Here is a 23,907-nt window from a genome sequence, read left to right as displayed (position 1 = left end):
AAATAGTTGAGGTTGATCCAAAACCTAGCTTGCCGAGTATTTGATACGTGTTGGAGGCATAGACATCGGCAATACTGACTGGACAATAGTTGCCGGTCTTAAACTCGTCGTAGCGTTCCTTTTCGAGCAACGTAGACGCGGGAATGACCTCAAAGCCGGATGTCGGAAACTGCAACGGAAGCAAGGGGCGTCGACTGAGGAGACCTCTTGCCCGTTTTAACAAAGGCGCCATTAATTCTTTTAGAGAGCCACGACTAGACATGCGAATGCATGGTTTTCTTTTCGAGACGTATACAAACAACAAAAGACAGTATTAACATCGGTGGGGGCAACTTTGTGTTGCTGGTAGCCACGAGCAACATTGCCCAAGGTCCATCATCAGCTCCATGGCAGTAGCACACTCCAATCATGTCCTCTTACAATCATTAAAAAGTTGATGAATATTCAGAATAGACGTATTATTTTCATCAGTATTATTTTCATCGGTTTGAACAATAAATTGCAGCCGGACGCTTTTGCGCGGCGTTGCGTTCGGTGCCTTTACACTTAAATCATAGTAAAGCCAGCTTGTAAGAGCTCCTTCCCAGAGGGTAGCATCGGCCGCCCTTGCATGGGGAAAGGCCAAAACAATGGGTTTTCAATATCGTCCACAGCAGCCTGTAGCCCCGTCCCCGGGCTAGGGGATGGTTGGTTAGGGTCGGCGACAATACTAGCCGTTCCCCAACGGCAGATGAAATCTTCAGCCGTGAAATTGGGCGCGAAAAAGTTCAGGCTGCTCGTGTAGGGTTTGAGAAGCTTCTCGTAGTCATCGGGGACGGGGTTGTTGCTGCCGCCGAATTCTACCTCAATATTCCATTTCTTGGCGAGAAACCGCAGTATGTTAAGGGCTTGCTCAGCAAATTGATGGCATGGCGCCATCTCAGCTAGGTCCGCGATACCTTGGGCCAGCGAGTCGGATACGCGGGGGTTTATCTTGGCGCTCTCGCCCATGGTATCGGTGTCCGTGGTCGAGGCGCCGCTCAAGCCGGAAGAGAGCCTGGTAGCACCAATTGCGAGGTGCATTATCGTTGATGTGAGCACAAAGTACGGGACAAAGGACGGTGTCCGCCGTAGTGTGTATAGCTGTGAATACGACTTGAGTAGATTTTGAATGGCGTCGGCGGCTTGGGAGCAGACGTCACGCGGTGAGACTTTGGAGCCAACAATGTGCAGCTTGATCAAGGGCCTGAAGAGGAGTAGAATGGCAAAATGATAGTACATGCTACACGGGTTAGCTCAGCATGGGAAAATGGGCAACCAGCACATACTGTGCAAAAAGAACTGCTGGGGTAAAGTTGTGGCCCAGACGCAGCGACCCGGGTATCCTGTCGTACCAGTTGAGGTACTGAGTGTAAACGTCGAGTAGCTCCCGAGCCGTCAGCGGCTTCCCAGGAGAGTGCAGCATGTAAAGTGATTGGTGGACGAGCTCGCTCAATTCACAGAAGCATTTATACACGGACCTGACGTTGGACGGTTGTTCGCAGGAACGTTGCAGAGGCGCGCCTATGCTTGTTAGCGATCGTCCAAAATCAGGCGGGCGATGCTGCTTACCATCGTCTGTGTAGGGAACCCATAAGGAGGATTCGATATCGGCAATAATGCCTGGCTTCATTGGCAGCCGGGCAAAACAGGAGCTTTGCGGGAGGGAGCCTGTAGCCAGCGACCAAGCGCTGCGCCAGGTTAGATAGGAAAACGAGTCTCGTGTTGAATAACCTACTGATCGAGCGCAAAGGCACCCCAAAATGTGGCCGACTGCACAGCCAGCTCGTCAGGCTCACCACGCTCCGGAGAAAGATGTAAACCCATTTCAATGGCTAACTTGATACTCTGGCCAGAGTAGTACCAACTTTCCGAGTCTCGACCGCAGCTGGCCTCTCGTATGGACATGATGCCCAGGGCCTGGATGACTGTGAGTGAATGCTGGTCCGACTCTGCGTTCAGGAGCCGAAGGGCCTCCTTGAAAAAGTGGTCGCCAGAGGTATATGGGTCATTTGGAAATTCTCGTGTTTTCGGCTGCGTTGAAAAGCGGCAGCCCAACGCAAGCAACGCGTTGACAAGAATGGGCGAGCAATATCGATGACGGCCGTCTTGGAAGTCGCGGAGGAAATGTTCCTTACTCAGGGAAGCAAAGGTAGGGTACTCCCAACAAAAATACAGGGCGAGTAAATGGTGAACCAAATTGACGTCGCTTGTAATGCCAGTCCAGGTACCCGAGGAATTACGCTGCATTTCAGGGTCGCTAAGTGGTGAGAGCACCTGTTCGAGGCCACGGAAGCGTGGGAGTTGACTTTCGTGGCTGGCATCACTTTCCATGGTTTCGGCCCAATATCCAACGCGCGTCTGGGGTGGGCCATGAAGTTCAGAAGCCATACTTCGGGCATCAGCGAGAGAGTCGCTTCTCGTTGATTTGGCCGCCGCATGCTCATGCGCTGCAAATTGCCAGGGGCTGGATTGTCTCGGGTGACCGTGGTAAGGCGCATGCGACTGGGAGGGGCTGAGGCTCATGGAAGCTAGTCCTTGGGCTCCTTGGCCGTAGTCTGTCGCCGGTATGATGGAGCGACGGGGTGCGTCACTAGTTGCCATACCGGTATCCCCAGCTTGGTGCTGGGGGAAAGCAGAGCTTCGCGAACCGACGGGGTCAATCTCAGACGCCAGGTTGCTGCCAAGCCAGTCGGAGATGCTGTCGACAGAATGGCCATCGCGCAAGCGGCCTAGAACATCCTCCCAGAGATTAGAGCGAACCAGGGCGGAAAATACTTGATCGCTGGACCGTTGGCGCTGTCGCAGCTGCTCAATTTCGCTTCGTAGATTTTCTTTGGATTGGCGAACGGGAATTTCGTAGACACAGTCGACTTTTTGGGCCCTACAGCGACCACATGGCTTGCTGCCGTCGCACTGGAGCGCATGATGTTAGCGGACAGTTGTCGCGTAGGAGCAATTTGCAGATGGGCTGCAATCGAACAACCAACGTTGTCGTGGAGAGTATAAGAGGGCGATGCGCGTTTGAGCAGCACATACCTTAGCACGCTTCTTGCGACATTCCGTGCACGCATTTGGGGTGACAATACCGAGACCACGACGTCGTTTGGAGTTTTGCGAGCTATGGGCAGTAGATGAAGGGCCAGCAACAACTGGTCGCGACGAAGATGAGGAGGGCGGCGGTTGGGGTGTAGCAGCAGATGCCGAGTCGGAGCGTCCTTGGGGCGTGCTGCCGGTGGATGGCTTGCTCGGGCCAGACGGGGTGCTCTCACTACTTTCGTTATCCATCAGAGCAGAATGACGCGATTATGCCGGCGACCGCGGCAGACAAAGGAAAGGGCAAAATCCGTAGTTGGGGGGGCCGTGCAGACTGTGAAAACCCGGTGGTAACGGACGTGACCGTGGAAGCGCAGTAAAATGGCACGTCGATACAAAGCGTTTGCATTGGCAGCCCAGAGGCCTCACGCTGATTATAGAATATTTTCGTCGAGAGGAATCGGTGAATGTAGTCGAGAGCGATGTGGTGATGATCGGGCAGCTAGCCGATGAGAGTATCGCAGCTCGTATCCGAGCGCTAGGCACCGAGAGCACAACGAAGAGGTTGGATATACCACAATCGCGGGTTCGATTGACGAGGGAATCAATTGCCGCGCGACAAGTGGTCAGGCATTGGCGGTCGGCGGATGAGGCAAAGCGCAGCAGCTTGGTGATGGGCTTCGCCGTTTGCAGAGTGGGGTTCGTGATCGCGGCAGCTGTGGGTAGCGAAAGTTAAGTTTCGGATGTGGAATTTCAGCGCAACTCGGAGGGCCGTAGAGGTATAGTGATGCACGGTAAAACTTGCATAGAAAGCAAGGACAATTGGGAGAGTGAAGCTGGAGCTTTGGTACCTGTAAGAGATTGCTTAGTTAGCTGGCCATTCATTGACTGGGTGGGCTTTTTGGTAACTGGAAAACTTGCGATGGATGCAGGCATGTGGGGGTCGTCGGAATGGCACTAGAGGCACTCAGATGGCTTCTTGAAAAACCTGCACCACATAACCATCTGTCACACGAACGGAGTGTGATTCGGTGGCAAAGTACGGATAAGAGTATAACACAAGGGTCTCCATAAAGGAGGACACGAGAGTGGCCGCTTCAAATAGTAGCTTGTGGTTGGCAAGCCGCGTCTCTGCATCACCCTCTGAAACCCATCTTTTTTAAGTCACTCTCACGTTACTAGCTTGAAAACTGTATTTCTACACTCGAATTGCCCGTCAGGTTGTCAGCCACTGGCTTATTAAGTATTTTCGCTGCAGGAGTTATATGTTTGACAATCTTTGGTGACTCTACTAGTTATAGGGTATTCAGTGACTAATCAGATGACAAGGCTTCAAAGCCATAATAAAATGTCATAAATTAGAATAGTTGCAGGGTGGTCTCATAATGTGTCTCAGCATAGTAGTGTATATATTTATTCGAATTACAGGACAAAAACTCCCATCTTGCACAGTAAAGGAAGCATACGGAAGGTGGCTGTAAAGTACATCTCGTCCGCAACCAGGAACCACCCACCAACGCCAAGATTTATTAGTTTCAGATTGAGTCGCGCATGTTTGCTATTTTATAGGGACTACCAGATATCAAGTTCCCGTCGCAGTCGACCAGCAACTGAATCGTGATAGACAAGGACACTGTAATGTGGACCAACGGGTGGATAGCTATCTATGTACGAGCACTTGCGGCTGAACCCGGCAAGGCAGATTGATACTGGATTTCATTCCTATAAAAGAACAGGTAAAGCATGTAAACTTGCAAATGAATTTCCATAGACTTTGATTACTTGTAAGAATGGTATGTTGCCTTTTTATGCGCTGGTTAAAGTACCGAGAGACAACGTGTCAAATATTAAGGCGTGCATGTATATAAGTTGACCTCGGCCGATGCCACCGGCAAAATGTCTTCAAGCAGGGGGTTGTGCTCTTTATCTTTCGATATTGCATCTTTATGGCAAGGATTATACAGAGTATCAGGGCAAAGGGGTTGGATAATTATGCAAGCTGAGCCTTCCAAACTCGACCTATGAACCGGGCAAAGAGCTTGGCGGGAGGACCAAGCGTCAGCCCAGATAATCCACGAACACATTCAACAGAGGGCCCGGCAATTGAGCAACCAGTCACCGAAAAGGCTTGCATCTTAACAAACTATTGTATAGTGAGTCATGATTGTCTGCGACACAGCGAGTTGTTCTATAGTACACCATGTTACAGAATCGAGTGGCATCATCACAGTGCAACCAGATTGCGTATAAAAATGACAACATCTCCCTTCCAGGTCCCTCCTCACCAAGCAACCATATCAAGCTTTCAACGTTTTTCAAAACTAAAAGTAGGTTCAAGCTTCTCGAGTTGCCTTTGTTCACCTTGTAAAATTGACGTGCCTTAGTCTTAGCCCTCACTGCCTACCCTTCATTAACTACAAGATACACACGTTACTCGCAATGGTGGCCATCCGATCAACTACTCTGTTCGTTTTCGTCGGCTCGGTATGGTCCTGGGATACGTCCAAGGATATAACCTCTGCACAGCAGGTCCAGAGTCGTGTCGATGACTTGCAGCGCGCTCTCGATATCCATGTCAACAAGGAGAATCCACCCTATCAGTTTGCCGACATCACCAACGAGCCCGTCTGCCCTTCCATGATCACGAGCTGCAAGACCGTGTACTTTCGGAATGTGAGCTGGTTGGAAAGCATCGGAAATGCGACTATTCGTGCAACCGCCAATGTCGACGCCGACCTTGAAACCAGACACGATGGCGGCACGCACATGGCCGACAAGGTCACTACCAAGACATCGACGATGCTTACAAGTACCACCACAAAGGGATGGAAGGTTGGATTGAAGCTATCCCCAGCCACATCCATCTTGGGTCTGAACGGCGATGTCTCGGGCGAGTACAACGAGCAGTATGCCGAGGCCAAGGCAACCACTGTCGAGCGTTCAGTGGAGAAGTCCTGCCCGCCAAATATGCGCTGCACCATTCAGACAATTACATACGAGGCCAAAATGCCTGGAAACTGCTTTGTCTATCCCATCATTGACTGTGGTGGTGGATATGATGCCTGCGGAACCTTCTCGACGACCCCCATTGCCGAGAAGTACCCCGTCACCGACATCCTCGACACCTTCTTCGGGCCTTGCGCGCAGTTCTCCGACTTTGGCAACAAGGAATGCCAGAGAGACTTGACCAAGACAACTCCATGCGAGATCACGGTGCCTATTCTTGATAATGCGGGCAAGCCATATTCGCACATGATCACGACTCAGGAGAAGCTTCAAAATGTCGCTGCCCGTGACACCAAGAAGAGTCTTGTGGGCCTTCAGGAAGATCCCAAGGACGCTGGACAGCCGCCGGTAGATCTAGTTGTTGAGTTCGTTGACGATATCTGAGGGATTCAGAAGCAAGTTGCGCCGTTGCAGGCCAAACTTCATAGGACATTCAGGCTACCTTCCAGAAATTACACCATGACTACACACTGTGCCCGGCATCGGGGTAGATGTCTCCGCTTTCATCTTGAATTGTCATCTTTGGATGTTAAGAGTGCTACATAAATGTCCTAAGATGACATTCAAACTAGTATTGCTAACCGTGAATAGCATCTCGACTTTAATCTTTAGTACCCTGGACCACTGCCTACGTGAATAAGTCCTAAAACGGTTTACGCGAATCGCCTATAAAAATTATATAGAATGCAAAGAGGCACTCCGGAGCCCGAGGGCGTCATCTCTATTAATGTGAAGCGACGTCGAACTGCACAAGTTCAATCAGCTTATTGATATTAACTTCTAAAGCTGAGTTATATTACATTACTAGCTTCATTAGCGGCTTGGAATGCCGACCACAATCGAGTGGTACGACGGCATCGCATCGTTCCTGTAGGCAACTTTATGCCTCGGCAACATGCAGAACAAATCCTGTTGAAACTAGGGCGATGAAAAGCAACACGGTTAGGCTTCCCCGCATCTACATCGTTCCATCAACCATGGGTTGGAATAGTTGGCTTGTGCGGGCGCTAGCAGCCTGTACCGACGGCTTCTAGGTTAGACCGTTAGACCACCGAGACCTTAAAAAGATCAAGCAATAGCAGCCGACAAGGCTGAATATCCATAGAATCCACCATAAACCTTACAGTCCATGACACAGCCTACGATGTGCGGGGTTGTGTCACGGAGCAACTCTCGTAAGTCTGAAGTACTAGTTGTGGACTGCAAGCCATCACTATTTGCAGCCGCTACGTAAGCTCGAGTTGATGTGGACATCATTTACTTTACCCAGGCGGTGTATTTCCGTTTGTGGGCTCCCGCGCGATATCAAGCCTGGCCATAGAGAGTGTTGCTGCCTTTGCAAAGGTGACTTTGGAAGCAAAGGCGCGCAAGGAAGAAAACCCCTAAGACAAGGCGCGTGAGGGCAACGAGCAACAATTCATACGCGCTAATCCAACAAACTACTCTGAGCGTGGCGATTGAGTCCCACATTACTAGCTTCTCGTCAACCGCCATTTTCATGTCCGTCGTCAACTTCACCTCCATTCTACAGCGTCAGCCACATAGTGCGCATTCAATCAGCACATCCTCAGCCCATGTCGCACTGCCAGCCCTACTTTCCTGTAGTTGGGTCATCGCCCTTCCCTTCTGATACCACAGAGCAAGCAGCCTTCGGAGCCGGCTGGCCGGCATCGTCTGCAGGGCCAAACGCATCGTGACCGGCTTGCCGTCCTGACAATACACCTTAGCGTGTTTGGCGTTGACATCGACTCGGAAATGCGGCGTGGCGTTGGCGTCTTTGGGACCGGCGGAACCTCGAAGGACTTCTCCAGCCTCGCCTTTTTTATCGTTATCGCTGTGAGGAAGAATTTACAATCCTTGTCGGCCCCCAATCTTCTGCAGCATGCAACTCTTATGTTGGTAGCAGAATGCATAGTGCTTGTGGAATGCTCTGGGGCATGTACACCTTTTACCTTTGCTCTTCTCTTTGCAGATGTGTGCCATTTCGCCTCTTCATCCCGGCCACAGTACCACCTGCCATCGTAAAATTTGCCGTTGCCATGTTTGGAGAACAATGACATTATCGAGTGATTTTGATGGTTAAGGGGTGAGATCAAGGAGACTCGTGTCAAGTTTGAAATAATCTATGCTTGACCAGGGATGGGGAGTAGACCAAGGCCCATGGACATGCAGGCGATCAAGGTGGTGAGACCTGCATGCATATGGCGTGGATATGACTTGTTTCCTGAGTCATCACGGTGCCATGCTCAATAGGCATCTTCGATAATGATAGGCTTCGAGGAGCCAATGCCTAACTAGTTAGGCTGGCAGATCATTGGGAAACATTTCTCGGGCGCCACGCTGCTTCGGCCGCACTCTGGGCACCTTAACCTCTGCAGCCTCTGGTGGCGTCCGTATCATGCTGCTCAAGCCCTAATGATGCCATCCTTTATCTGACCTAGCATTGAACTGGCAGCTTTTGGCTTACGCTGAGTCCCCTTAACCTCATTGGAGGCAAGAAGCAATGTGTGCCGCGGTTATAAGACGATGCATTTCCAATGCCTCATTACATACGTGGAGTCGCACCTTGCTAGCAAACCAGAGGGAGAATACCTTTATCCTTGCAGCATAATGGTCCCCAGACAGTCTGGGCTAGCTGGTGAGGCGTATCGCCCGCCGCGCAAAAAGGTCGACCTCTTGCTGCCCAAGCTGAAGGAGTGTCGTTGTTGTGCATCCCGCAAGTGCTTGGGATTGGCTCATGTGGGTGATGATGATTGGGCGCTCCTGAAACATTTCGTTGTCCTAGTCTAGCACAAGGCAAGGGTAGAACGGACCGATCTGTAATGACCACCTACATAAAGGTGCCACACCCGCCTCCAAAGCACCTTGGAACTCTGTTAACCATGCAAACTTTCAGAACCGCTTGATTCTATATTGAAAATCGAAATCATGGAAGCTGGTTTAATTACTGAAGTAATGAAAGAGTCGCTGTCTGTCAACCAGTTTGAGCATCACATCAAAGAGTGGTCCAAGCAGGATGAGGACAGGGATGTTGTGTACCACGTCAGTGACATCACAGAACTAATAACTTTAGTGTACCTTACTAACCTTGAACAACTTACAGAAACTGCTCCAAAGTCTAAGGAATGCGAACGACGAAATTAATCGTCTTACGATGAACCTTGAATCCGAGACGACGTCTAGACGTCAATACCAAATGATAAGCCACGATCTCGAAGCTAAGAATAAGGTCTATGAGAAGAAAGCGGTAGATGAGCCCGAGTTTTTTTTTTTTTTTTTTTTTTTTTTTTTTTTTGAATACGTCAACTCTTCTAACAAGTGATCACTGCAAAGGCAAGGAATCCGTACGTGATTGTACTTGTCGACGGCGACGGAGCCAACTTCCAAGACAGTTTGATGGGAAATACCGAAACTGGCGGATCCACGGCGGCATATAGACTTAAAAAACATGTCGACAAGAATCTGCGTGAAACAACACTCGAACATGTGGAGGTTTTTGCCAGGGTGTACGCAAACTTCCGGGGCCTCGGCAAGGTCTTGTGCCAGTCGGGGTTGGTTCGCTATAGCGACGATATACAGAGGTTTGCTAGAGGTTTCACAAACACTAGGCCTGGATTTGACTTTATCGATGTTGACTATGGCAAAGAAAATGCCGACTCCAAGATAAGACGTGAGCGCGTGAGAGTGCATTCTTTGCTGAACTGAGACTAATCTTGGGACCTCCAGATCTACTGAAATGGCACTACATGGACGAACACTGCAAGAAGATATTCCTGGTCGCCTGCCATGATGCTGGTTACATGCACGAGCTGCGCCCGCTACTCGATGAGAATCGCGACCGCGTTGTCCTTGTTGAAACAACGCCAGCAGAGCCGGCGTTCAGGAGTTTGGGGCTCTCTATAACGCACTTCGACGATGTCTTCCGCGATGCGCCACTTGAACCCAAGAATTCTTTTAATGTGCCATCATCGCCCGTCCAGAGCGTACCAAATTCTGTTCTTGTGACAACACCCCCTCGAAGTTCAGCCATGGTCGAACCCCAGCTTGAGCGCCGTGGCAATGCGGAACAGCGACCTGATAGCTACGCCGCAGTCTGCAGTGCCAACGGAGATCAGAATGTTGTTATTAGCAAAGGCAAGAAACGAAAACCCGCAGTAATCAACCTAAACGAAGACGACAACCGCATCGATGCGTCAATCCAGGATGTCTCCAGCCGCGAGGCCAAGACCTCATTCACACAGAAATTAGCGAAGGCAAAGAAAGGTGCATTTTGCAATAGGCACTACCTAGAAGGCGGATGCGACCGGGGGACCAATTGCAGCATGGAGCATGCCATGGAACTCACACCCGAGGAAGTGGGTGTCCTGCGCTTCAGGGCGCGCACAGGGCCGTGTCAAAATGGCCCGGTATGCACTGACATGTATTGCTCGCGTGGCCATCATTGCCCGTTAGATCCATCTTGCCCGCGGCGCGATTGTCAGTTTCGTCGCTCCAAGTATGGGGATATGCATCTCAGCAGGGGAAAAATGAACGCAGTGTAAGTGATCTATTATCTAGTTGCTGAATGTGTGCTAATATTGACCACAGAAAACGTTTGATGGAAGGCATGACCTTCCCAGAATACATTTAAGTAACGACGAGGTTATCTTCCAACGAAGTTGTAGGATACGAAGGTATATGCTATTTTACAGTTCAGAATGTACCGTAAATGTTTGTTACCTTAAAATATAACACCCTATGTGACTGTTGTTGGAGCCAGGTCTGCAGTAACATATTAAGCAAGGAAAAATAGACAATAAATGTTTCGTTTAATTCTGAGTTGGCGCAAAATCGGGCCGCGGTGGCGCAACTCCACAGCTATCAGGCTGGAAGATCATAGGTAAAGTAGTGGCAGTTCGGGCGCCATGCGCCGCTGTTGACAGGGGAGGTGAGGCGGTTTCTGGTACTTGACCACTTGTGCTGGCAAGGGAGAAGTGATGCGAGCAAAAAGGCGTCCCTGCTGTTACAGGGATACAATGCTTGTGCTGGTCACCTCGTTTACCATGTCGTTTGAGGCGAGACACTCCGGAGCCGTGAGCCCTTCCTGACATCTCCTCACCGTGTATTCTAAGCTTTTTGCAAGCCAGAGCACGCTTCTCCTCTCGTCTATTCCAGATAATCTTTCAACTCTCCACAGCATTATTATAGTGCGTTCAGTGTATTATTTGCCATATTATGTTGGATATTTGTCGAGCGAAATCCTCTCGGCATCGCTCTGGTTGCTGATCCTGTGTCGAGCCGGCGTTGTCAGGACACACCCGTTGAAATTGCTAGCCATATAAAAGTTTAAGTAGACTGGGGTTGGATGACGGTATTATTTATGAGATAAAGGCAGTAAGCGAAGAGATGGCCGCTTTTATGCGCTCGAAGGTTATAAGTGATCCTAAGTAGAAAGAGGGACCTCTCGGCACTACCACCATTTACACCTGAGGGACTATCGTGGACGACCAGGGTCGCATACATCTATCGCATTTCCAAAATGATCTCTGTGCTACTTGAATGCATAACAATCGTCACAATTCAACACGCGCTCGATTGAGACGGGCCGCGTAAAGAGTGTCCGAGTTGCTTGCATAGCTATGATCGGCAACTAGGACTAACACTTTCACAACGCCCGTCTTCCTTTAATTGAATATTGGCTTGTTAGTAGACGAGTCCTTGTTCGCTTTTCGTTGGTTTCGTCTGAGGCAGGGAGGCGCCACGACGCTAGCAACGCAACAGCTTCCGCGTCTTGCCAAAAAGCACGCGCGGCAGGGCTGAAGCTGGACCCAAGTCCCCTTGACCGGGGCAAGAAAAGATCCCAATCCACTTCAGGGCTGGACAAACCAACGCGGGTTGCCCGAGGCCGAATGTGATAAGACTCATCCCGGACTTAAAGTTTACTACGTTCGACCTTGTTGCGGGGCGATCTAGGTTTAGCCACTACTACTCAATATAGATTACAACACACAAGAAACGGGAACTCTTATGGAATCAATGTTACTATGCTCAAGGGCAGATGATGAATCATACTAGAGTCTCGATGACGAACGTATTTTGGGCAACTGACATTGGAAAAGCAGCTGCTGTCACACAAGGGTACATGTGATTCACCCCTCTACAGATGTCTCCGATGTCTTGCGTTGCGCCAGTACGCTCTTCAATTACGCCACCACTTTCAAGTTTCAACGTGTATCTCCCCACGTAGGGTGGACAGTGAAGGGCGTGTTCGCCGCGCACGCATGACCCCCAAAAGGGTCAGTTTAGTGTATTTTTAGTCGGTTTTCGTGGGAGGCACTCCTTTTTAACCAGTGTCCCCAGCAGTCCCCTGAGCCACGACTTATCAGCTTCCTCCTCCATTTTAATGTTATCCTGGTCCTCATGACAACCCCACTAGTTATCGATTGGACTAGTTACCTACAACTGATAGCCCGAGTCCGAATTTCCTATTCGGGAATGCGAGAGTCCACTATTTCAATCTCACGGCCAACGCCAAAAGGTCTCCAGGAGATCGAATCATGGCGCGGTTCTATTACGGCCTTGATCCCGAGTTTCAACTCTAGTCTGAGTTGATAAGGCTCAAGGCGTAACCCACTTATAGCAGATTCGGCACTTAGACTCCTCGGACTACCGAGTTGTTGAAATGGGACTGCATGCGTGCGTGATGACGAGGCCAGCTTGCCATCGGCAGGCTCGGTGATTACTCGCTTGCACCTTGCCCGTGACCGAATGGCTGACACAAAGCCGAGACTCTAATATAAGCGGCATCAAAATGACTATTTAAGTCACTCGTTCTAGCTCAAAGGGCCGATGCTTCTCGACCAGAAAGCTACTTCACACACATACAAATTCGATAAGCTTCACTATTCTTTTACACTACTCAGCTCCATTAGACAGCTACAGTTGTATCCCTACTACACCATGGGTTCTATCAGCACCGGTATTGTCGCAGAAGTCCTTGAAAGACTCCACAAGGAAGCTGATATTGCCGATGGGCGAATGCGCGACCAAGACCCCAACCACCCTGCCTTGCAGGGCGACTGGGTCGCCAAGTTGCTTGAGTCGGAAAGAAACGACCTGCGAGGGACCTATAAGGAATACGCGGAAAACTTCCTCTCCGTTTCACCCGAGTTTGGGCGCCACCTCTACATGAGTGCGCGCGCCGCCAAGGCACAGCGCATTGTCGAGTTCGGCACCTCGATGGGCGTGTCAACCATCTACGCCGCCGCGGCGCTGCGCGACAACGGCGGCGGCGGCCACCTGATCACTACCGAGATCGAGCCAAGCAAGATCGAGCGCGCAAAGTCCAACATAGCCGCTGCCGGGCTTACCGATCTCGTCGAGTTTCGCGTTGGCGACGCCCGCGAGACTCTCGCTGGTGGCGTCGGGGGTAAAATCGACCTAGTGCTGCTAGACGGCGCTTGGTCGTTATACCGCCCTATCATACAGCTTCTAGAGCCCCATCTGAACCCAGGCGCTATCATCTTGGCCGATAATACGACGGATACTGAGCGTGAATATCTTCAGTATGTTCGCGACCCACAGAATGGTTACCTCTCCCTACAGCTTAATGCTCTAGAGAAGCATGGAAATGAGTTTACTGTTAGGACTAAGTAACTTATTTTATTAGATACTAGTATATTTATATATATAGTATATCTACCTTTCTATCTACGTATTGTTGTCTATAGCTTTGATTGTTAAGTATACCTGTAAGCGCCCTTTGGATTTTATGATGTTGAATCTTGTGACCCTTTCGACGCTATTATCCGTGTATTCTTACATGTAAGCCCGAAGCGAGAGGAGCGCCGGGCACTAACAGAAAGGGTAAGTATGGCTTTCGCTACACGGCTAGAAGCCATACTAACCTAATGGATGCAACTATTAAATAAAAGGCCGTTGGCACGGCATGCAGACAGAGTGTGCCCTAATTCCTAAAGGACTCTATGTTAGCCCTTGCTATGAAGCTGTGCGTCCCTAGAAGAGAAACTACTATATGCTTCCTTTAAAAACTGATAATAGACGAATAAGCCATAGTATAGTAGCTTAAAAATTAGACTATATTTTTATACTAATTTATAGAGACTATTATAAAAGTAATATTTATTAAATTATATACATAATAGACTAAATAGAAGGCTAGTATAAAACATCTACTAAAAGTTAGTAAGTACTTATAATACTATCTAGAAAGTAAACTAAGTATAGTAATATTATAAATATATAGAATATATAAATAAGGCTAAAGAAGTTAAACTAAATTAGACACACTAATACTAGAATAGAATATAAGGTTATATAATCTATAAAGTAATTAATAGATTACTTATTAATTATTATAATTAATTACTTAGATAGTTAGATTATTTATCTATCTATTAATTATTCTAATTATAGTAATTAATAAGTAATCTATTAATCACTTTATAAGTTATATAACCTTACGTCCTATTCTAGATACTAGTGTGTTTAACTTAGTCTAACTTACTTAGCCCTACCTGTGCGTCCTATGCGTTCGTAACACGTGGGTGCTCGAGTTTCGTATGCCCTCGGCAAGCTTCACCGACTGTGAGCACGCTAGCGTAACACTATTCATAGTCCGCGAGCGGTTGATCGCCGCGCCAGCGATGAGACGAATAATAATTTTTAGCTTAATTTTTAGCTTAAGATAAGCATAGATTTACCGGTGTGTGGTGTGTGTCACGCACATCATTATCTTAGAGTGCCGGCCGTGGGGCGGCGTCGAAACTCGTTACCCCATTGACTAGTTAGTAAAATTAGTTACAAATCGCCATGTGTGATGAGCGCAAACTATCTGCATCAGCCTTATTACCTATTGGTTCGTGGCAATCCATAAAGTCTTAGCTTTGCCTGTTCCCGGAAGGTCGCTGTAGACGGCGCTAATAAAGGCATTAGATGGAGTTTAGGGCATGCCAAGAGGACAAAGAGGTTAGGGTAGGAAGGAAAATAAGGAAAATAATGGCTAGCCGAGCTTAAAAGCCAAGGGGGACGGACTATCATGGATTAGGAAACTCGACTCGATGTATGGGCCAGTATGCAAGGGCGCGAATTGGTTGTTTTACTAAGAAGAAAGCAGCGGAGACAACCCCCGGCAATTGTATACTGTGTGTTTAAGTATAATTGCTAAATTAGCAAAAGCCAGCTCGATATAGTGAGAAACTCTTGTCTTTTTCTTTAAGCGTTGTTGCCTTGTTTTAGTACTGTTCGCCGCAGTTGATGGATCTAAGAGACTCCAGCTACGGAGACTTCGGGCCGCTAAGATCAACTCAATTGCCTGCCCGGTGTGCGGGAGGAACTCCGCCACTAAAATCTAGACTTTCCGGAGTATCTGCCGGGCGAGGCTCGCCTCTTCAGCAACGGCCCGCCCCATTCATGAATAACCAGCTGCGCGTAGGAACTGCCTCCTACGGAAGTGATCAGACTTGCTGAGCCAAGGCCGAAACTGGGTTTAACTTTACAATTTTTGTGTAGTTTAGGAAGGTGTGCGAATCATGGATGAGGCAGCGCCTAGTAATCATGGTCCAGATAATTGAAGTGTAACTGGACTTATGACTATCAAGGTGAACTTGCTCGTATACGTCGTGCAAGTACTTTGACTAGGAGAGAATACTCCCCATCATCTCATAGTACTATTGAATTGTTCAGAAGAGCTTGGCACAGATAGGCCGCATATATATATAGGAGTTCTGTCCCCGTGGAATACCAGCATCCGTCTCAGCATCAAATACCGCCGCAGATCTTCACTACTTATATAAACATCTATTAAGACTCCCCTTTAGTATCGCCATCATGCAACTGTCTCTCCTCCTCTCCCTCCTGCCCTTAGTCGCGGCTGTCCCTACTGCAAAACGATCCGAGCCCGCTCCTCTGCTGTTCCCCCGGGGCGCCAACGCGGGCAGCATCGTCGCTGACGAGTACATTGTCAAGTTCAAAAAGGGCAGCTCCCTCGAAACCGTCAAGGAGACCGCCGAGTCGCTGGCCAACGGGAATGCCAATGTCTTGAGCGAGATTTTCAAGGGCTTCTCCAGCCACTTGAATGCTGAGAGTCTCCAGCTCATCCGCGACCACCCCGATGTAGGACTTTTTCGTTTTCTCTTATCGTCGCTTTCGCTCTAGGGGCACTGTTTTGATCGAGACATGGGAAGCTAACCACTATCTTGTAGGTCGAGTACGTGGAGCATAACGCGATTGCAAAGGCTCTCGCTCCCGTCACGCAGAGCTCGGCCGAATGGGGTCTTGCTCGCCTCTCCAGCAAACAGACTGGCGCCACTAAGTACGTTTACGATGAATCTGCAGGTAATAACACCCCATGTATTGGATTGGTAATAGGCCTCTGACATGACGTCCCTAGGAGCCGGAACCTGCGCCTACATTATCGACACTGGTGTCGACGCTTCCCACTCTGTAAGTAGTCGACCTCTTTTTCACGCGTTAAAGTCTCCTAAGTGGCGGTTTTACGTAAACGACTCAAAACTAACGCTCTAACCCTTACAAATAGGACTTTGGCGGCCGCGCCAAGCAGATCAAGTCCTTTAACGGCCAAAACATGGACACTAAGATCTGCGACGGACACGGCACCCACGTTGCCGGCACCATCGGCAGTGACACGTATGGCGTGGCCAAGAAGGCGTCCCTCTTCGGCATCAAGATCATCGACTACAACAGCAGTACAGCTGATTGCCGGTGCTCGACTAAGAACATCCTCGATGCCCTTGACTATGCCGCGCAGGACTCTAAGAACCGCAGCTGCCCCAACGGCGTCGTCATCAATATGAGCCTCGGCGGCGAGTACACCTCAACGGCGACCAACGATGCCATCGAGAAGCTCGTTAAGGGCGGCATCTTCGTCGCCGTCTCCGCCGGCAACGGCAAGAAGGACTGCGATAACTGCCCCGTCTACCCGATCGACGCCTCCCGGATGTCGCCCGCCGCCGCGCCGTACGCCTGCACCGTCGGCGCGACCGACTCTAAGGATAAAATTGCCTACTTTTCCAACTTTGGGCCTAAGGTCAACATTCACGCACCCGGCGTCGACGTCCGCAGCCTGGCCATAGGCGGCGGCACCACGGTTATGAGCGGCACCTCGATGGCGTCGCCGCATATTGCCGGTCTCGCGGCCTACTTCATGGGACAGGGCAAGAAGGCTGGGGAGTTGTGCGAGTACCTGCAGAGCATTGCGATCCAGGGCGCCATCACCGGTCTCCACGAGACCTCCAAGAACCAGCTTGCTCAGAACGACCAGTCCAAGTAAACTAAGAATAAGCAAAGGACAGTTCTGAAGGAATAGTCTCGGATGATGGGAAGTTAATAGAAACGAATGACTCGGGCGATGCTGCTGTGAGGCAAAATCCCCTACAACTATTCTCTCCATTAGTATATATAATATTTATAGACCGATAAATTTTAAATTTTGACAAGATATTCTCGTCATGTTCTAAGATCTAATTAGCATCTCATCGACTACACAGTGGCAAAATGCTTTCCTATAGAGTTCACTACGAGAGACGTTATTATTTCCCCCCAGATCCTACGTACGATGCCTGCGCAGGACAATGTTTATTGTTCATTGAACGAGTTCTAGAATAATTTAAAGATCATGAACAAGTCCACAGTCCTCTCTTGGTTCATCTACCAACCAGCCACTCTGGACTGCGCTGTATTCTATTACTATGAGCTAGTCAAGTAGTTACTAATGCATGCTCTTATAGATGCACCCTCTGTATTTAGGCCAACTGGAAATAATAGCATAAAAAGGAAAAAGGAAAAAGAAAAAAACCAAAAGTAACAAAAGACGAGGAAAAGAAAAAGAAAAGAAAAGGAGATAAAAAAACTAATTCTCAGGTAAGACCTGGTTCACCGCACGTTGTTCCTCCACTTACTTGATCTCTTCCACTACACCATGCCTCTCCACTTTAAGGGTCTCTTCCACTGCACATTGTACCTCCCCTGAAGGACCTCCCTTACTGCACGTTGTCCTTCCTTTGCAGGGTCTCTTCCCTTCACGATGCCCCTCCACTCGAAAACCCTCTGCGTCTACGCATTGTCCCTTCCTTGAAGGATCCTTTTCTCTGCACGCGTTTTTTCTCTCTAAGGGTCCTTCCCCTATGGTCGACCTAAGTTGATACAAAAGTTCCTTAGCGTATGCCGCAGCTTTAGCTGCAGCATATGACCTCCAACCAGTATCTTCCCGCCCATCCGCAAAGCTACAGATGCCGCGGATGACAAGACACGGTACATCGTTCATCAAATTCGCTACATGTATCCTTCCGCACAAGTGTCTCGCTACCTCTAGGTGTTCAGGCAAAGTTATCACTCCGTACGCCTCGCTCCAAGCTTCAAACACCAAGCATAACCTCCATCAACCCTCTCTCAGAAACCTAAGCGCGGTACTTGTTGTACATGCTGTTCATGCGGTCATGCTGGCCGCTGGTAAAGACGGTGCGGCAGCTATTGTAGCTCATAAAGTTGGTCACCGGGTCCTTGCCGCCCCCCGGGCATGTGTCCGAGTCCGTATCACAGCCCCGCGTCATCTTCATCGCCGGCGTGTCATCAACATAGTCGTTTGTCGTATCGCACGACTTGGTGTCCGTCTCGCCCTGGAAGGTGTGGTACAGGCCGAGCCAGTGGCCGACCTCGTGCGGTGTGGTCTGCTCGTTGCTGTACGCGCCGGTGCGGACGATGCAGCCGTCCTGGGGCACATTTTTCGGCGAGCGGAACGGAAAGGTGCACTGGCCGTTGAGGCCGACGCCGTCCGAGGTGACGAGCTTGGGGACAATGTAGATGTTGAGGGTGCGGAAGTCGCCCTGGCGCAGCTTGGACTTCATGGTCTCGAGGTTCTTGTTGTTAGACCAGTCGGCGTTGACGGTGCGGGTGATTTTTTGGACGGAGAACTGGAAGCCGCTGCCACTGTAGCCGTCGTTCATGGAGGAGATGGCGGCATTGACCGTGGAGTCCTGTATCGGAAGAAGAAGAGGATACGTCAGCACAACACACACAGACACAGCAGAGGATTTAGGGATATATGGGTAATTCTTGTCTTACGGGAATGTTGCCGTCGGACTCGCTTTTGGAGGATGAGACGACGTGGATGTAGGTAGGGATGTCAATGTCGGAAGCACGCTTCGCGTCGACTTTAACGGCCGATGCGGCTCGCTCATCAGCAGCCATCTGGGCAGCGACGACGCGCATCTCTGGGCCCGGCTCTTCCGTGCCGCATTCCTCGAACTCGCGAAGAGCGGCTCCAAAGACGGCCACCACGATGGTGGCTGCAACAGCAAGCGACTTCTTAAGAGACATGTTGATTGAGGTTCAAGCGAAGCCAGTAGACAGAAGGTATCAATGAAGTATTTAGAGTGTGTTGAGTACCAGTGATGAAGCAATTCTAAATATCCTACAGCTTCCATCTTCATCTTTATATAGTTTTGCCAGTTCTGATTCCCTCCGCGAATCGTTCCCTTCTTAGCGGCCCGGTATCGTCCCTTCGCACTTGATACGAGAGGCCACCGATAAAGCTTTCTGGCTTCGTCTGCCTTTGCAACTACCGACACTGTCATGGGGGCAAGAGAAAACAATAAGCATGACCTTCTCAATCGGGGAGGTCGCTGTTCCCCAGAGAGCGCCAGGCGCCTTACAGACTAGACGGCCCTTGGCAGCGGGCCTTTTAGACAAGCAAAAAGAAGCTTCCGATGATGTGCCCCTGTAAAGGCCGGGATGATGTCCCGGGATCAACAGTAATAAAAGGCGTGTCGGATCTATGTTTTCGCAGTAGCGCTAGGCTTTGGCCCAAAAAATTCCCTCGTCGGCCAAGAAGAGCGTTTCTACAGAACCTTCCATATCCAGCTTAGAGGGGCAAACAGCTACACCTAGAAGTGGAAGGATTTGCGCACTCTTTTATCTTTTGGTAAAATCTTAGGCCTAGACTTTTTCTAGACTTCTTCTTCACCTCGCGTTTCAGGGAACACGGTTTATGATTTGTGAGGGCTTCGTTGAGTCTCCGCCCAATGGGCTTGGACAGTCACGGCACGGATAGACGAACCGCGGAAGGTATTCTCCTAGCGAGCCTTAATCATAATACTTTCAGGTAATAATCTTAAAAGAGCGCCCTCTATGCAGTGAACAGGTGACTATCTTATGCATATGCATGTGCTCTTATATTGCTATGTAGAGTTGCTAATGCACGTGCTACCTTTCATAGTTGCCCATAGCCCACGGGGCTGGCGTCAATTTTCCTCCGCGAAACACAGGCGAAGAAACAAAAATAAATGCTACCGCTCAACAGTGAAATTGAGAGACAATCAAAAAGGAGAGGTAGTTTTATAGCAACTTCGCATCTTCGTAGTGCCGAAAGCAACGCACGTCTGGACCGAAGAGTCGCGACGCCACGCCCTCCAGCTCGGCTATAACACTGAACAAGGACGGCAACTCTCGAGGAGATCTGCGCCTAGACATGCAACTTTTAAAGAGCTTCGACTCGCTGTTCTCGAGTGGATCATTTGCGTAAACATGGATCTGTGTGTTGCAATCGACTTCATTGGTGCAGCATACATGTCAGCTTCCCGCATTCTACATCGGTCCGCCGCTTGGGCCTATTTTTGGGGGTGGCTGTGAAGTCTGTGATCTTAGGGTTTATGGCTGATAACGGGCTTGTCCCACCCGTTCGCTCGGTCGCTAGCTCTACAGCTTATGTTGAAGTTTATCTTGCTTCCCATATTAGCAAGTGTCCCTCATATGCTCCCTAGCCGATGCCTTGGGTGCCGATGTGACTGTCGTGAGATTGGAAATTTTATTAAAAAAGTTGAATAAGCCTATCGACGTGCAACTCAAAGTAGAGGACATAGTACGAGGCTTTGCCGTAGCATGAGCCATGTTACCCGTAAACCGGTGCTGGTAGTGTTCATAAATCGTACCGAGTAGAAGACATGTTACACCAGCGATGAAAGCTGCCGCTAGGATGGGGGTTTCCAATCGTGCTTGCAGGAAGCTACTCTGTAAACTTGAGCCAACACCAACCTTGTCGAGGAGACAGTTGCTAACAGTCCAGGGTATTATTCTGGTGGATTAAATCGCCACAATCTCAGAATATCGATTAGTTTGTTTTACTACATGCTAGTTAACTGGCATTACCTGGAATTTAATGCTGCCCTCGCTATTTAGTTGTAGATGTTTGTGAGCAACAGCTCGAGTTGTATGTCGACCGACCAAAAAGCTGGACCCTGCTTGCCCCTCTCGGCTGCCCGCCCAGCATGGAAAAAAAATTTCCAACCGTCTGGCCTGGCCTGACTTTTTTTCCTCTTTTTCTTTCGGGAAGAAGCGTCGTAGCAATCCAAAAAAGTCGTGATAACGCGCCTAGTTTCATTGCCTCGTCGTCTTCGACCTCGCCACTTATTTTTTCATCTCTGCAATTGAGGAGCGTTACTATGGCCCAACCAGCCCACCAACCAGTCATCCATCTCCACATGGCCATTTGGAGAGCCGACCACGGAAAAGGCCAACTACGAAGCGATGAAAACAGTACGAGAATAGCCTAAGTGTGTAACTGCCTAGGCAAACCTGCCAGACAAAAATGGTGCCCAACAAATGCACGGCGGACGGTTACGAGAGGGGGTGTCACGGGTTTTTATTCCAGCACGGCAGCGCAAGACCTCGATTCCCGTGTCCTGGAATTGCTGGGGGTCGATTCGCGCAGAACTTGTTCGCGGCCAGCGGCGGCGGAATTGAAGCTTGTCGTAAGCAGGCTGCATGATGCATACGCGGCCAGTTAAGCATCTCCTATGCTTGGCCTTTCAAAAGGGGGTGGAGTTGGAGGCTTGCCGGAGGTGGGTATGCAGGAGAATGTGCCAGTGCGAGGCAAGTTGGCGACGGTGAGGAGGAGGAGACGGGACGGGAGTTGCGGATGGCATAGTGTAGTCATGCTTGTGCAGACAAGGATGACTAGTGATATTTACGTAGTTTGTTGACACTGTAATTACTATCACTAATGCGCTAACGAACTGTACTAGAGTTCGTTAAAAATTTATAGAGCCCTATAAAATAGTAGGGGGTAGAGTTCGTTAAAAAGTTAGAGTAGAGTTCATTAAAGTGAAATAGGCCGTATAGCTAGGTAAAATAGGTATAGTGTATATTATTAAAAAGAGAAATTTAAGATAATAGTAGTTTCTAAAGTATAAGTTTATTATAAAAGATATAATATTATTATAGTATTATAAAGTTTATATAGTTAGGTTAAAATAGGCCTAACCTACTATCTACTATAGTCTATTATATATATTAGGGTTAGGGAAAAGTAGTTAAGAGGGTTAGTATATATTACTAAGATACACCTATAAAAGGGGGGGTAAAGATAGTCACTAGTATAATATAGGTTTATTAGAAGTAATAGAGTTATTTATATATAATAACTAGTACTTATTTATATTTTATTAAGAATACTAATAAGTGTATATAACTAAAGAAGTTAGTAGTACTATTAGTATATAGAAGTTCTTATTAGTAAACACTTAGGTGCTAATACTAAGTGTATTTAAACTAACCTCTAAGGATTTTATTTTCTACCTCTAATAAGCTAGTTATTTTCTACTTCTATATAGTATATCCTACTATTTATATAATTAATATATATTTTAATAGCCTCTATAGCTTTTTCTTCTTTTTAAACTAGACACTATATAGGTATTATAAATTAAGAATGTATATAAAGTAGCTAGGAGGTGGCTAAAGGAAGCAACTAGGTAGGAACCTATAAGTCACTTAATTAGAATATAAAGTTATATAACTAGATTACTAAGGATTATAGTAAGCTAGTAGTAATCCTATAGAGATCTAGGGGATTAAAGGTTAAGCCTTCTAATCTAGAGTTATAGTAGAAAGATAAATAAGTACTTAAAGAGGAAGTATTCTTATAACTAAGTAATCTAAAACTCTACTAATTAATCTAAGTAATAACTCTATTATTAGAAGATATCTTCTAATATAATTTATACTATAATAACTACTTATATATATTTATATATTTAAACTAACTCTCTACTTAAGAAGTAGACTAATTATAGATTAAGATTAAACTATTATTATATTTTAATTAGTCCTATTTAAGAAGTTACTTTTAAAACTATAAGTAGTTAATCTTTATAATATCTACTACTAGTAGTATAATAACTAATCTAAATAATACTATAGTATAAATAAAGTAGTAGATTAATATACTTATTATTTAAATCTAGACTATAAAGAATACTAATAATAGAACCCTTACTTTACTAAAGTTCTTTAAACCTAACTTATTTAATAGAACTAAAGATAATATTTAAAATTTTATAACTTAGATAAAAGTTTATTTATATATAAATACTATTATTATTAACCCTATAGTATAGATACTTTATATTAAAAACCTCTTTATAGGAAAAGTAATAGAGTAGTAGGAGCTAACTCTTAAGGACTATTTTAATAATAAAGAACCTAAGAATAAAACTATATAAATCTTTAGATAATATAAACACTTTAAAGAATTACTTTAAACTACTTTTAAAGACTTAAATAAAATATATACTAGTATATATAAACTTAATACCCTTAAGTAGACTAAATCTACTTAATACTTTATAAAGGAATTTAAGTATATTTTAAACTACTTTAAATAAAATAATAATAGTATAATAAAGCTACTCTATAATACTCTATAAGAGAATATAAAGAATAAAATTATAAAGGATAATTAATTTAATACTTTTAATAAATTTACTAATAAAATTATTAAAGTTAATAACTAACTTTATAATAAATAACTTAAGTATAAAGGATAAAATAAAT

The 23,907-nt window shown here is 47.4% G+C and overlaps 5 protein-coding genes across 5 annotated transcripts; 3 read left to right on the top strand and 2 right to left on the bottom strand.

The window, feature by feature from the left end:
* Nucleotides 1-546: 546 nt before the first annotated feature.
* Nucleotides 547-3,306, bottom strand: ISF_08006 (Transcription factor; the record flags this gene model as incomplete). The annotated part of the gene is made up of 5 exons (XM_018851609.1): nucleotides 547-1,261; nucleotides 1,308-1,542; nucleotides 1,591-1,709; nucleotides 1,757-2,934; nucleotides 3,058-3,306. 5 exons carry the CDS (start codon nucleotides 3,304-3,306, stop codon nucleotides 547-549), a joined length of 2,496 nt encoding a protein of 831 aa, XP_018701095.1.
* A 2,187-nt stretch (nucleotides 3,307-5,493) lies between these two features.
* Nucleotides 5,494-6,444, top strand: ISF_08005 (hypothetical protein; the record flags this gene model as incomplete). Its single annotated transcript, XM_018851608.1, has 1 exon — nucleotides 5,494-6,444. The coding sequence occupies one exon, from the start codon at nucleotides 5,494-5,496 to the stop codon at nucleotides 6,442-6,444; it is 951 nt and encodes a 316-aa protein (XP_018701094.1).
* Nucleotides 6,445-12,999: 6,555 nt separating this feature from the next.
* ISF_08004 (O-methyltransferase family protein) lies at nucleotides 13,000-13,695 on the top strand (the record flags this gene model as incomplete). Its single annotated transcript, XM_018851607.1, has 1 exon — nucleotides 13,000-13,695. The coding sequence occupies one exon, from the start codon at nucleotides 13,000-13,002 to the stop codon at nucleotides 13,693-13,695; it is 696 nt and encodes a 231-aa protein (XP_018701093.1).
* Nucleotides 13,696-15,888: 2,193 nt separating this feature from the next.
* On the top strand, nucleotides 15,889-17,350 carry ISF_08003 (oryzin precursor; the record flags this gene model as incomplete). Its single annotated transcript, XM_018851606.1, has 4 exons — nucleotides 15,889-16,173; nucleotides 16,263-16,395; nucleotides 16,451-16,503; nucleotides 16,598-17,350. The coding sequence occupies 4 exons, from the start codon at nucleotides 15,889-15,891 to the stop codon at nucleotides 17,348-17,350; spliced, it is 1,224 nt and encodes a 407-aa protein (XP_018701092.1).
* A 1,126-nt stretch (nucleotides 17,351-18,476) lies between these two features.
* Nucleotides 18,477-19,395, bottom strand: ISF_08002 (metalloprotease 1; the record flags this gene model as incomplete). The annotated part of the gene is made up of 2 exons (XM_018851605.1): nucleotides 18,477-19,052; nucleotides 19,141-19,395. 2 exons carry the CDS (start codon nucleotides 19,393-19,395, stop codon nucleotides 18,477-18,479), a joined length of 831 nt encoding a protein of 276 aa, XP_018701091.1.
* Nucleotides 19,396-23,907: the final 4,512 nt, after the last annotated feature.

Source organism: Cordyceps fumosorosea (genome assembly GCF_001636725.1).
Source record: "Cordyceps fumosorosea ARSEF 2679 chromosome Unknown scaffold_26, whole genome shotgun sequence".
Taxonomy (NCBI): domain Eukaryota; kingdom Fungi; phylum Ascomycota; class Sordariomycetes; order Hypocreales; family Cordycipitaceae; genus Cordyceps; species Cordyceps fumosorosea.
The sequence above is the reverse complement of the archived record's forward strand: the minus strand, read 5'-3'. Positions and strand labels throughout refer to the sequence as shown.